This window comes from Pelodiscus sinensis, chromosome 9, assembly GCF_049634645.1.
Source record: "Pelodiscus sinensis isolate JC-2024 chromosome 9, ASM4963464v1, whole genome shotgun sequence".
NCBI lineage: Eukaryota > Metazoa > Chordata > Testudines > Trionychidae > Pelodiscus > Pelodiscus sinensis.
The window spans coordinates 4,244,479-4,258,068 of record NC_134719.1 but is presented as its reverse complement, the minus strand read 5'-3'; the positions used below and the strand labels follow the sequence as shown (position 1 = coordinate 4,258,068).

The following is a 13,590-nucleotide window of genomic DNA, read 5'->3' as shown; positions in this document are numbered from 1 at the left end:
CCAGGAGTAGATTCTCAATCGATTTTGCATGAGAAGCAGGAAATGGTTAGGAGACTGGGTCAGAGCGCCCACTGAGCAGGGAAGAATGACAGACGTGCCGTCTGTGCTTTGAACCCAGAAGATCAGGCCACGTGAAAGCCAAGTAACTGATCCACTGCAGGTGAATATTTCACTAGCATAGTGATTCGGGCAAAGGTAACATCTCCCCTCTCACCTACTGCAGTGTGTTTAGTGCATGAATTAGTAACACTAGAAGGAGAGGGCAACAGCTCCCCATGCCCACAGGCCAAAGACATAAAGACAGACACAGGGTGGAGGTAGAGGTAGCACATGCAATGTGAGGGCAGCAAACAAACGCGTCGTTGCTATTTTATTGATTGCTTTGGGCAGAGGGGATTGGCTACATGGAAGAAAAAGTGATGGGGGCAGGGCAGAGGAGAAGTGGGTTGGAGGGGCAGGTGGGGTGCGAAACTGAGCTGAGGAGATGGAAAGGATGAGGAAGAGTTGGAGTGAACCGCCCATCAGCACAGTGCAGAGAAAGGCAGAGAACTCTCGCCAGCTTTGACCAGACTGTCCAAAGGTCTCTGCTTTGGCTGCTCCTACTTCCACTGGCTTGAGTCCCTGGCTGGCTGCTTTGTACTTCTCTCCCCCACCTAGGTCACATCATGGGGGGAAGTCTTGAGAGCCCCACAAACCACTCAACCTCTCCTAGGCCTTCACTTGGCTTCCACAGGAGAACTTTCCCCTCTCTCATTGGCTTGCACCACATCCAGGTGCCACCTCAAGAGGAGTGCTGTGTGTGGCTGAAGGCAGAATTGGACCCATGAGACAGAAGAGATTAAACAGACCTTCTGGCAAGGTACGTCCATCGTGGAACGTGATGGGCTTGCTGAGTTGTCGGCCCACTGCAATTACCGGAGGGTACAGGCGGAGGCTCTCCTTGATGCACATGGTGCTGTAAATCATTTTTCCAAGGTCATCCCTGAAAGAAATGAAAGAAATTAAATTAACTGCGGAACAGCCCTTGCCACTACCAAGATACGAGCTGGTTGCATCAACACCTGTAAGTGAAACAAACACACCACACACCTATTGCTGTTGAAAGACAGAACATAAGAACATAAGAATGGCCGTATTGGGTCAGACCAAAGGTCCATCTAGAAGCCTGTCTGCCAACAGTGGCCACAGCCAGGTGCCCCAGAGAGGGTGGACCGAAGACAATGATCAAGCGATTTGTCTCCTGCCATCCTTCTCCAACCTCTGACAAACAGCCATTTCTATCCTCTGGCTACTAGCCTTTTATAGACCTAACCTCCATGAAATTATCTAGCTTCTCTTTAAACTCTGTTCTAGTCCTAGCCTTCACAGCCTCCTCTGGCAAGGAGTTCCACAGGTTGACTACGCTCTGTGTGAAGAACTTTCTTTTATTAGTTTTAAACCTGCTACCCATTAATTTCATTTGGTAATACCTTTGGCAAAGGGAAATGAAGCCGCGATTTAAATAATCGCGGCTTCATTTAGATTTACATGGCTGCCACGCTGAGCCGACAAACAGCTGATCAGCTGTTTGTCAGCTCAGCGCGCTAGTCTGGACGTTCCCCTGCTGACATGAAAGCCTTTTATCGACATCCCCTACAAGGCATAAGGGGGATGTCGATAAAAGGCTTTCAGGTCGGCGCGGAGCGTCCAGACTAGCGTGCTGAGCCGACAAACGGCAGCCATGTAAATTTAAATGAAGCCGCGATTATTTAAATCGCGGCTTCATTTCCCTTTGCCTATCTGTCTAATTTACATGCCTCCATCGACGGAGTCTAGACACACCCTTGGTGTCCTCTAGTTCTTCTATTATGGGAACTAATAAATAACTTTTCTTTATTCACCCTCTATACACCACTCATGATTTTATAGACCTCTATCATATCCTCCCTCAGTCTCCTCTTTTCTAAACTGAAAAGTCCCAGTCGCTTTAACCTCTCTTCATAGGGGACCCATTCCAAACCCCTAAACAGGAAAGAGATTTTGTGGCTGAGGCATAGAGGTGACTTGGGTTCTATTCCCACCTCTGCCACAGACTTCCTACAGCACACTGAGCAACTCTCTTGATCTGCTGGGCCTTCGGTTTCCCCTGCTGTAAACTTTTGGGGGCAGGGACCGACTTTTGGTTCCACGTTTGTACAGCCCCTAGCGCAAGGGATGCTGGGCCATGAAATAACTCTCTGTTTCACAGTGGGGTGGTAAGGCTTAATATGACATGGTACGTTGACATCCTTGCAGGTAATTATTTGTAAAAATGCAAGCGCTTAATATTTGGGATTCAATTTAGCAAGAAAATCGAGCAGATCTGTCTTATTCCTAAAGTTTCACACTCCAAGGGCTGAATGCAGGGTACGCGTAGCTGTGGGAACTCCCCTAACCTCAGTTGTTTATAGGCCCTTTTCCAACCAATTACCTGTGATTTATTAACTGTTGGAAACCGAAGACGGGGAATTGAACAGCCCTTGCCAGAAGGCATCTGGCTTTGGATCAATCCTTTGTAGCATGGCTATACTAAATGTTGATCCTTCAGTGCCAAGCTTGTGAAATAAGATCTGCTTTTAATTCCTCAGACTGAATATCTAAGACATGGGTGGGGGGCCTGGGTCTGATCCCTGACGTTTGGGGCTCCCCTATCAGCATTGGTGAGACCTCAATGGCATTCCAGCAATTCCTGCCACCCTCGTGGGATGGAGCACACAATCTACACACCTGGGCCCCTTTAGACTCTGATGTGTGAGGGGAATGCGGCGAGTGTTTTTCTCCTTTTCAGTCGGGGTCCCCATCAAGGTACATTGACATCCTTTCAGGCAATTATTTATAGAAATGCAAGCGCTTAATATTTGGGATTCAATATAGCAAGAAAATCGAGCAGATCTGTCTTATTCCTAAAATTTCACACTCCAAGGATTTGGGGTTTTTGCTTTTGGGTGCTTTTTTTTTGCTTCTCACGTGTGTATGGGCCCCAGCTGATTTTCTGTAGGTCAGCGGCCCCTACCCCTTGACCTAAGAAAACCATTCAAAGCCAACTGGTACCAAACCCGGGAGGTGACATCTCACCATTGCACGGTAGCTCTGTCTCCCACGATCTCCTGGATCTCTTCCCTGCATCTCTGCTGGTGATCTGGGTACAGGGCCATGCAGTACAAGATCCAGGAGATCCCACTGGCCGTGGTATCATGCCCCTCAAACATGAACGTGTCCACCTCGGCGCGTAGGTCTTCGTCAGACAGTCCAGCACCATTTTCATCCTAGCGAAGCAGGGAGGTAAATAATCCCCAGACAAGAGTTAATTTCACAAGGACTCTTTTGGAGTGAAAAAATACACCAGGATCACTGGCGAATATCCCAGCTTGCTTTGACTTGTTTGTACGAGAAATCGGGTCACTCCATTGAAAGCAATGCAATTGGCAGGTGTGTTCCTGGTACAAGTGAAATCTGAGTCAGGTCACTTGGGTACGGCAGCAGGCATTCTCATGTACAACAGGGAAACTGTTGCTAACTCTAGCTAGATGTCTGCTGATGACATGTAGGGACACATGTATATGTCCTGGCTGATTGCATGATTATTTCAAACACTCACCTTGGCACACAGAAGAATGTCCAGAAAATCCAAGTGCTTCTTCTTCTGCATCTTTTCAAGTTCTTGCTGATCTAGCAGGGACTTCTTTCTCTCTTTTATTACTGTGTCTGTATATGAGAGGGGCAAAAATATTAGCTACCCCTCGACATCACTATGAAGTGTCCTTCTGGGAAGGTCATGTCATTGAGCAGTCCACTAAAAAGCAGTCCTTGCGTACAAGTCTACTAAAGATCATGAAATTCCATCAGAGTTGGATTTTACCCTAGATCTACTGCAGGGGTGGGGAACCTTTTTTGGGTCAGGGGCTGCTGACCCACAGAAAAATCATTCATGGGCTGCACACAAGAAAGGAGCAAAAAAACCCTAAAACAAAACAAAACAAAACAATCCTCACTGAGGTGGCCCCCAACTGAAAAGGAGAAAGACACCCTCCACATTCCTCTCACACATCAGAGCTCAGTGGAGAAAAAGCCAATAGATATTTGTGTGTTCCAGCACCATGGGGAGGTAGTGCAGGCTCCCCAGTGCTTAGGGGGAGCCCTGATCTTTGGGGGCCAACCAGGCAAGCTGGGGACCACATCCGAGTACCAGACCTTAGGATCTACTATTCTGACCTGTGATCTACTGACTATCAGCCATGTGCCACAATCTGAAAGCCATACTTCCACCTCAGACCATTAGAGAAAAAAATGTCGTCAGGATTTGGGTTCATAGATTATCTTTTATAATGGTTAACATTAGAGGAAAGCCGTCAAACTAGACAACTCCCTACAGTCAATAGAATACACAAAAGAGGACTCTAGGAAATACCTGTATGGAGGTGCGCTAGTCGGCAGGCCTCTTGAAAGCGACGTCCTTGAGGGCTGATTCGATAGATTAAATCATTATGATACGGGAAAAAGCGGATTCTTTGGAATACTAGGTAGGTCAGGTTGTAGACGGCTTTGATGTAGGTGTCTGAGTCACTGAAGGAAAAGGATGGTTCAATGAGGCGATTATAGGTCTGCTTGTCAAGAACATTTTTGTGAGGATTTGAAAGCACCTGGTACTGACCGTTGAGTCTGGCAGTTGCTATGACAACTGAAGGCACATTTCATGATGCTGTCTAGGGTCATCAAGCTGACATGTTCAAAGAGCTCCACCGACTTATCCACTGTGATCAGGCGTTCCCACTTGTCCTGGTGGAGGAGACAGAGATTAGGAGGGTCAGGATTCCAGAAAAGGTTTGTGACGACCACAGGGATCCCTTTGATTGACCTCTTGTTATACTCATTGCTTTCTGTAGCCACATCCTACCTAACTCTGGTGTAAAATGTAACTGAACAAAACCCACAATCCCAACAAAGTTTGGAGGTAGAACAGGAGTGGCTCACAACCATTTCAACTTACAAGTATTTTGAAATAACGCGTCTACACATAAAATGCATTTCACAATAGCTTTTTGCTATTTTGAAACACATTTAAGGCCAGCCGGAACTGGTTCCGGCAAGGCATCAGGTCAGAAGTTATCTTGTGGCCAGGGCGGCCAGCAGGGCACCCTGGGAAGGGTTGGAGGCCCCCTATCATATATAGAGTAGCCCAGTGTCTGTGCGTCTGTAACGCTGACGCTGATGCTGACGTACACGGCTACGCCTCCTGGCCATGTACCTCAGCGCCCCGCCCTCCTTCCCCTCCCTCCCTGGCGGTTCGGCCGAGCGCTGCGCTGCTCAGCTGGGTGCCGGCGGGGGAGCGCGCAACACTCAGCCGACTCGCCACGGAGGGAGGGGAAGGGGGCAGGGTTGTGATGTACACAGCCGGGGGCGGGGCCATGTATGTCACCGCCCCCCTTCCCCTCCCACTGTGGCACTCAGCTGAGTGCTGCGCCCCTCAGCCGGGCCACCGGGAGAGCCAGCAGCCAAGGGGCTGTTTGGGCTCCCCCGGGGTGGAAGGGGAAGGGAGGGCGGTGACGTACACGTCCCCTGCCCCAGCCGTGTACATCACCGCCCCGCCCCCCCTCCCTCGTGGCAGCCCGGCTGAGCAGGCAGCACTTAGCCAAGAGCCACAGCAGGGGGGAAGGAAAAGGGGGGGCGGAGAGAGACAGAGGGGAGAGAGAGGCAGGAGGAGGAAAAGAGAAAGAGAGAGACGGAGAGAGGCAGGAGGCAGAGGAGAGCTGAGAGAGAGGGGAGGAGACAGCAAGAAGAGAGAGAGAGCGAGAGAGAGAGAGAGAGAGCGAGCGAGCTCAGGAGAGAAGACCTGAAAATCCCGTTTTATGACGGGCTAATTGGCTAGTCATATATATAGTAGACCAGTGTCTGAGTCTGTAACGCCGAAATGCTGGCTGTTCCCTCTGGGTGGCGCTGTTGCCTGAAATGCTGGCTGTTCCCTCTGGGCGGTGCTGTTGCTGAAATGCTGGCTGTTCCCTCTGGGTGGCGCTGTTGCCTGAAATGCTGGCTGTTCCCTCTGGGCGGCGCTGTTGCTGAAATGCTGGCTGTTCCCTCTGGGCGGCGCTGTTGCTGAAATGCTGGCTGTTCCCTCTGGGCGGTGCTGTTGCTGAAATGCTGGCTGTTCCCTCTGGACAGCCCATGCTGCATGGGGAGTGCGGGGCCCAAGCGGCTGCTTGTGCCGCTTGCTCCCTCGCGGTGGCCCGGCTGAGCAGCGCAGAAGTCAGCCGAGTGCCACGGTGGAAGGGGAAAGAGGGCGGGGCGGTGACGTACATGCCCAGAGGGTGGGGCCTGGCCACATATGTCACCGCCTCGCCCCCCCTTCGCCTTCTGCCGTGGCGCTCAGCTGACTTCTGCGTCGCTCAGCTGGGCCGCCACGGGGAAACCCAAATGGCTACTTGTTGCCCCGTGGCAGAACGGCTGAGTGGCGCAGAAGTCAGCCAAGCGCCACGGCAGGAGGCGAAGGGGGGCGGGGAGGTGACGCGTGGCATGACAGCGGCTCCAAGCCCTGCCCCCTGTCCGTGAACGTCACTGCCCCCCTTTACCTCCTGCCGTGGCGCTTGGCTGGCTTGTGCACCGCTCAGCCAGGCTGCCGCATGGGAGCAAGTGGTGCAAGTGACTGTTTGGACTCCACGGTCCCCTGAGTGAGATGCAGGAGTCGGAGGAGAAGAGAAAGACAGAGACGGAGAGAGAGCAGGAGGCGGAGGAGAGTTGGGGGGGGGAGGAGGTAGTAAGAGGAGGAGAGAGAGAGAGAGAGAGAGAGAGAGAGATGGACTGAGCGAGAGACCGGAGGCTCAGGAGAGAAACCTGATGTGGAGGAGAGACCTGAAAATCCCGTCTTATGACAGGGTAATTGGCTAGTCATATATATAGTAGCCCAGTGTCTGAGAGTCTGTAACGCCGAAATGCTGGCTGTTCCCTCTGGGGGGCGCGGTTGCCTGAAATGCTGGCCGTTCCCTCTGGGGGGCGCTGTTGCCTGAAATGCTGGCTGTTCCCTCTGGGGGGCGCTGTTGCTGAAATGCTGGCTGTTCCCTCTGGGTGGCCTGTGCTGCATGGGGAATACGGGGCCCAAACGTCCGCTTGTGCTGCTTGCTCCCCCATGGCGACCTGGCTGAGTGGCGCAGAAGTCAGCCGAGTGCCACGGTGGGAGGGGAAGGGTAGCGGGGCAGTGTTGTGCGGCGTAACAGCAGCTCCAGGCCCCGCCCCTGGCCATGAACGTCTCCGCCCCACCCCCCTTCACCTCCCACCAGGGCGTTCGGCTGACTTCTGTGCTGCTCAGCCGGGCCGCCGTGTGGGAGCAAGCAGCGCAAGCGACCGTTTGGGCTCCACGCTCCCCATGCAGCACGGGGAGTGCGGACCCCAAATGGCTATTTGGGTTCCGTGGTCCCCCGAGTGAGAGGCAGGAGGGGGAAGAGAGCTGAGAGAGAGACAGAGAGAGGCTGGAGGCAGAGGAGAGCTGAGAGAGAGACAGAGAGAGGCAGTAGGAGGAGGAGAGAGAGAGAGAGATGGAGCAAGAGACCGGAGGCTCAGGAGAGAAGACCGACATGGAGGAGAGACCTGAAAATCTCCGTCTTATGACGGGGTAATTGTCTAGTTTAGAAATAAGCATCTACCTAGCACTTATTTTGAAATAGCAATTTTGAAATTGACATTATTTCTCGTGGAATGAGATTTACCAATTTTGAAAGAAGTCCTCCGTTATTTCGAATTAATTTCAAAATAGCAGTTGGCTTATGTAGACTCTAGAAAAGTTATTTCGAAATAACAGACAGCCAGCATTTCAGGCAACAGCGCCACCCAGAGGGAACAGCCAGCATTTCAGGCAACAGCGCCACCCAGAGGGAACAGCCAGCATTTCAGGCAACAGCGCCACCCAGAGGGAACAGCCAGCATTTCAGGCAACAGCGCCACCCAGAGGGAACAGCCAGCATTTCGGCGTTACAGACTCACAGACACTGCTACTATATATATGATAACTTTGCTGTGTAGGCATATCCTGAGTGACTGTCTCTAGCAAACAGACTCATTTGCCAGCACTGAAAACCAACTAAGGTAAGGGTGTGTCTACACAGCAAAGTTATTTTGGAATAACGGCCAGCTTATTCCGACTTCTGTAAACCTCATTCTGTGAAGAATAACGTCTATTCTGAAATAGCTATTTCAAAATACGGTGTGTTTAGATGCTCCACTTCTGCTATTTCAAAATAGCCCCCCACCAAGGCCATTCTAAGTTATTCTTCCTGGAGCTGTTGGAGCACACCCACATTAGGCAAGCCTGCTTCGGACTAATTTTGAGGCTTCCCTGCACTATAGATGTGCTATTTTGAAATAAGCTATTTTGGAGTAACTGTTCCGGAATAGCTTCTTCTGAAATAACTGTGCACTGTAGACATAGCCTAAGTTAAGCAAAAATCTCATTGAAAGGCGAGACATCACGGTTATTATTCAGTGTTCAGAGCATAGCTCAGGTGGTAGTTGAAAAGCTGGAGCTATTTTGGGCCAAGATATTTTCAGTGAAGTTACCTCAGAGATAAATTTGCCTCAGATTATAATTATTATTAGGGACATTCAATCCTCATGAATTCACAGTTTCAGGACAAAGAGAGTATTGTACAATAAAAGGACCCTTCCAACAAGCTGGTCTAGTTGAAATGGATACCGTATGGATAGTGTATAATTATATATGTACTTCACTGGATTCCTCTTTGCCCTCCTCTTCATCTTCTCTTCTCTGTCTCTCTGCTTGTTTCTGACTCTCTCCCTCTACTTTACACTAGTCTAGTTTCTTCTCTCACAAACAACCTATTCTCCCCAATTCCCTTCAATGGTCACCATCGGCAGGCTGAAGAAAGTTACTGTCATACAGTTCACTGTACTGGAAACCAGGTGACAGAAAAATATCTTGGGTCAGATCTAAGCTGATGTACGTTGCCGTAGCTCCATTCAATTACACCAGCTCTGAATCCGGCCCCTTTACTAAAAAGTTGCAGAGCAATTGTGTGAATCAAGCAGTTTGGAACATCTCCCTCCACTGTCTTCTACTTGCATCAGACCCAGTGATTTCCCCAGCCCAGCAGCTGAAAGCACAGACATGGGGATGAGTCCTACCAGCATCACTTTGGTAGATTCTGCCATAAGCGCGACATAAGGTTTCAACACGTCATAATGAAACGCTGGGGTCAGCAGCCTTCTATGCTGGAACCACTTTGGCCCATGTAAGATCAGTAATCCCTTGCCTGCATGGATAGAAAAGCAGAGAGATGGATCACTTCACAGTTCTGTGAATAACTATTATCACTTTTGTTTTGGAACAGGGAAAACTTTGGTTTTCCAATGAATGCTTGGTGGGTTTTGTGTGATGGTGGCCATTTTTCTTTTGTTTGCAAACCCAACATAGGGTTTCTGCATTTCTTCCATTTTTTTACTCCAAGCAGAAATGTCTTGCATGGGAGAGAATAATTTTGCAAGCAGGTTTACTGATGACACCAGTATTTATGTTGGTGCCTTGTGCTATGGAGCAACAAGGTGCAATAGACATCAGCAGTTGGGAGGAATAACACTAAGGCGAACATTGTTCTGATGCATAGTGTGGAGTTCTACTCATAAGAAGATAAGAACATAAGAATGGCCATACTGAGTCAGACCAAAGGTCCATCTAGCCCAGGAGCCTGACTGCTGACAGTGGCCAGTACCAGATGCCCCAAAGGGAGTGAACAGAACAGGGAATCATCACGCAAACCCTCTCCCGTCACCCATTCCCAGCCTCTGACAGATGCTAGGGACATCATTACTACCTATCCTGGCTAATAGCCATTGATAGATCTAACCTCCATGAATTTATCTAGCTCTTTCTTAAACCCTGTTAAAGTCCTGGTCTTCACAACATCCTCTGGCAAGGAGTTCCACAGCACAACCATGCACTGTGTGAAGAAAAACTTCCTTTTTTTTTAACTTGCTACCTATTAATTTCATTTGGTGACCTTAGTTATGGGAACAAGTACATAATTTTTCCTTATTCACTTTTTCCACACCACTCATGATTTTATATACCTCTGTAATATCCTCCCTTAGTCTCCTCTTTTCTAAGCTAAAAAGTCAAGTCTTTTTAATCTCTCTTCATATGGGACCTGTTCCAAACCCCTCATCATTTTTGTTGCCCTTTTCTGAACTTTTTCCAATGCCAAGAAATCTTTTTTGAGATGAGGAGACCTCATCTGTATACAGTATGCAAGATATGGGCGTACCATGGATTTATGCAGAGGCAATAAGATATTCTCTGTTTTATTTTGTATCCCTTTTTAAATGATTCCCAACATTCTGTTTGATTTTGTGACTGCCGCTGCAAACTGAATGGATGTTTCAGAGAACTATCCACAATGGTTACGTCTAGACTACAGGGTTTTTTCGACAGAAGTTTTGTCGACAGATACTGTCGACAAAGCTTCTGTAGACAAAGAGCATCTAGACTACATCCGGTTTTGTCGACAAAGCAAGAACTGCTGAGTTCTGTCAATGTTATGTCAACACAACTCAGTGGCAGTGTAGAAGCAGGTATAGTTTTGTTGACAAAAGTGGACTTTTGTCAACAAAACCCTGTAGTCTAGACACACCCAATGACTCCAAGATCTCTCTCTTGAGTAGTTGTAGCTAAATTAGTCCCCTCATATTGTATGTATAGTTGCAATTACTTTTTCCAATGTGCATTACTTTACATTTACCAACATTACATTTCATTTGCCATTTTGTTGCCCAATCACTTAGTTGTGTGAGATCTTTTTGAAGCTCTTCACAGTCTGCTTTGGTCTTAACTATATCAAGCAGTCTAGAATCATCTGCAAATTTTGCCATCTCACTGTTTACCTCTTTCTCCAGATCATTTATAAATAAGTTGAACAGTATTGGTTCCAATATGAACCATTGGGGGACACCACTAGTTACCTCTCTCTCCATTGTGAAAACTGATCATTTATTTCTACATTTTGCTTCCTGTCTTTTAACCAGTTATCAGTCCATGAGACGATCTTCCCTCTTATCTCATGACAACTTACTTTTCTTAAGAGCCTTTGGTGAGGGACCTTGTCAAAGCCTTTCTAGAAATCTAAGTATACTATATCCACTGGATCCCCCTTGTCCACATGTTTCTTGACCCCCTCAAAGAACTCTAGCAGATTAGTACGGCATGATTTCCCTTTACAGAAACCGTATTGACTTTTCCCCAACAAACTATGTTCATCTATATGTTTGACAATTTTATTTTTTACTATAGTTTCAACTAATTTGCCTGGTACTGATGTTAGACTTACCGATCTGTAATTGCTAGGATCAACTCTAGAGTCCTGTCAACTCAACCTCATTTCTGAGAGTCAAGCTGGGTTCATTCCTTCTCAAACATCCTCAGTGAGATGGGCCAAGCCCAGTAGACTGCAGAGAGGTTGCCATGGTGGCATCAAGGGCATAGTCTGAAGACCATGAACCTGAATATGTCTAATTGAGGGTACAATTTGGCCAGCACAGTCATTATTATGTATTGGTTATGCTGCAGCTATTCACCGGCATCTGAAATATCAGATACTAGTCATTGTGTTGCAAGATTCTGGATTAAACAGAGAAATGGTCTGGCGTAACAGAGACCCACGTCATCCCCAATCCCTTTCCCAGAACAGAATGGTCATCTCCTCTGGTTTTCAAATAGCAAGGAAAAAAGTTAAATCAAATTACAAGAGAAGTCTGGGGCCCACCATGAACTGATCAAGCAAGGAAGCAAGGATAAGAGCAGAAACACTAGGCTAACATTCCAGAGCATGCCCTCAATTCATTCATGAAACTGTTCAACAGGGTGGACAAAGCATAATTCTACGTACCAATCCAGGGAATTACAAATTTATAACCAGTCACGTTCTTGGGATCTGTGAAATACAATAGAGAAGATAAATACAGTATTAGGGGTTGACACACCATAGAATCAATAAGCCAGGGCTAGGTCTAGACTGGCATGATTTTCCGCAAATGCTTTTAACGGAAAAGTTTTCTGTTAAAAGCATTTGTGGAAAAGAGCATCTAGATTGTCACGGATGCTTTTCCGCAAAAGCACTTTTTGCGGAAAAGCGACCGTGCCAATCTAGACGCACTTTTGCACAAAAAAGCCCCAATCGCCATTTTCGCCATCGGGGCTTTTTTGCGCAAAACAAATCTGAGCTGTCTACACTGGCCCTTTTGCGCAAAAGCTTTGCGCAAAAGGACTTTTGCCCAAATGGGAGCAGCATAGTGTTTCCGCAAGAAGCACTGATTTCAGACAGTAGGAAGTCAGTGCTCTTGCGGAAATTCAAGCGGCCAGTGTAGACAGCTGGCAAGTTTTTCCGCAAAAGTGGCTGCTTTTGCGGAAAAATTTGCCAGTCTAGACACAGCCCAGATGTATTTCTGGAGATGAATTTGCTCTTCTTGTCAGGGCGAAGGAGTTCAAATAACTAGAAGATGAGAGGGGTAGAAGTTAGACAGATAAATCTTGTAGTGTCAGTATATTTAATATTTAAAGAATGTTTCTTTTCATATTATTAGTGCATTTTAAAGAGGGTCTTTCACATTTATCAAAGTAACAAGATGCACACAGGACTGAGGAGGATGAAGGGAAGATGCCATTAGAGATATGGGTGAGGAAAGGGAAGGCCATGGAAGCTTTTAATGATGAGGAAGGACATTTTGTGCTAGAGGAACAAGGAAGTCAGTGGAGATGCTATTGCCCGATTAAAGCCTTTGGCTAGATCTTCAAAGGAATTAATGTGAGGGCCAAGTTACCCCAGTGATGACATTGACATTAATGATCTTCCAGGACAGGTGAGCTCTTCTGGAGTCAGGCAAGTGGTGAATCAACACCAAGAGATTAGGCTCATCCACATTGGGACCACATTTAAGATGGGCAGCAAGAACCTCCTCCCTGAAAATGTTTTCCTATCCTACATGGAATCATACTGAAATATCCTGGAGATAATTGTCTCTTCAGGACTGGGACTGTCCAAATCCTTAGGCACTGCAGTAACTGTAATAGTAATTATTAGGACTTCCCATGCCAGAAAGGGAGAACAACAGAAAAGTGTGGGACATCAACTTGCAGCCTTTCTCTCCAGCTCATCCTAAGAGCAACTTAGATCTTAGAAGATCCTAAGAACAACTTAGATCTTAGAAGCCCTAAACCAGATGCATTTCTGAAGGTACAGGTGTTGGGTTCCCATTTCCCATTGTGGGTGAATATTGAAAGTGCTCCAGCATAACTGTGAAGAGCTAGGCACTTGGGAAGGGTGAAAGAAGGAACTTGCTATGGTCGACAGAAGACACATGCAGGAAGAAGAGTCTGTACAAGTCTCTTGAGGAGGGCATCAAGTAGGAATCTTTAGAGCCAATAACCTTACCTCCATGGCCAAACACAGCTCTGGCATAATCAGGGTGGTGGATTACTAAGTCAGCCTTGAAGCCTCCAGTCCATATGGGGAAGGCATAGGGGTACTTTTTTGCCCAAGACGATATATTCTTTAATGCTTCAGCTTGAGAAAGCTGCAACGA

The 13,590-nt window shown here is 47.7% G+C and overlaps 1 protein-coding gene across 2 annotated transcripts in view; it reads right to left on the bottom strand.

Moving 5' to 3' along the window:
* Nucleotides 1-13,590, bottom strand: part of LOC102452751 (cytochrome P450 4B1-like) — a 179,226-nt gene that overhangs the window by 5,433 nt on the left and 160,203 nt on the right. For both annotated transcript variants that reach the window (XM_075935925.1, XM_075935924.1), the window contains exons 2-9: nucleotides 13,440-13,581; nucleotides 11,898-11,942; nucleotides 9,145-9,272; nucleotides 4,670-4,794; nucleotides 4,427-4,581; nucleotides 3,617-3,723; nucleotides 3,094-3,284; nucleotides 849-982 (exon numbers count right to left, since the gene is read on the bottom strand). In XM_075935925.1, the coding sequence (XP_075792040.1) occupies nucleotides 849-982; nucleotides 3,094-3,284; nucleotides 3,617-3,723; nucleotides 4,427-4,581; nucleotides 4,670-4,794; nucleotides 9,145-9,272; nucleotides 11,898-11,942; nucleotides 13,440-13,581 (1,027 nt within the window). The remainder of the gene's footprint in view (nucleotides 1-848; nucleotides 983-3,093; nucleotides 3,285-3,616; nucleotides 3,724-4,426; nucleotides 4,582-4,669; nucleotides 4,795-9,144; nucleotides 9,273-11,897; nucleotides 11,943-13,439; nucleotides 13,582-13,590) is intronic.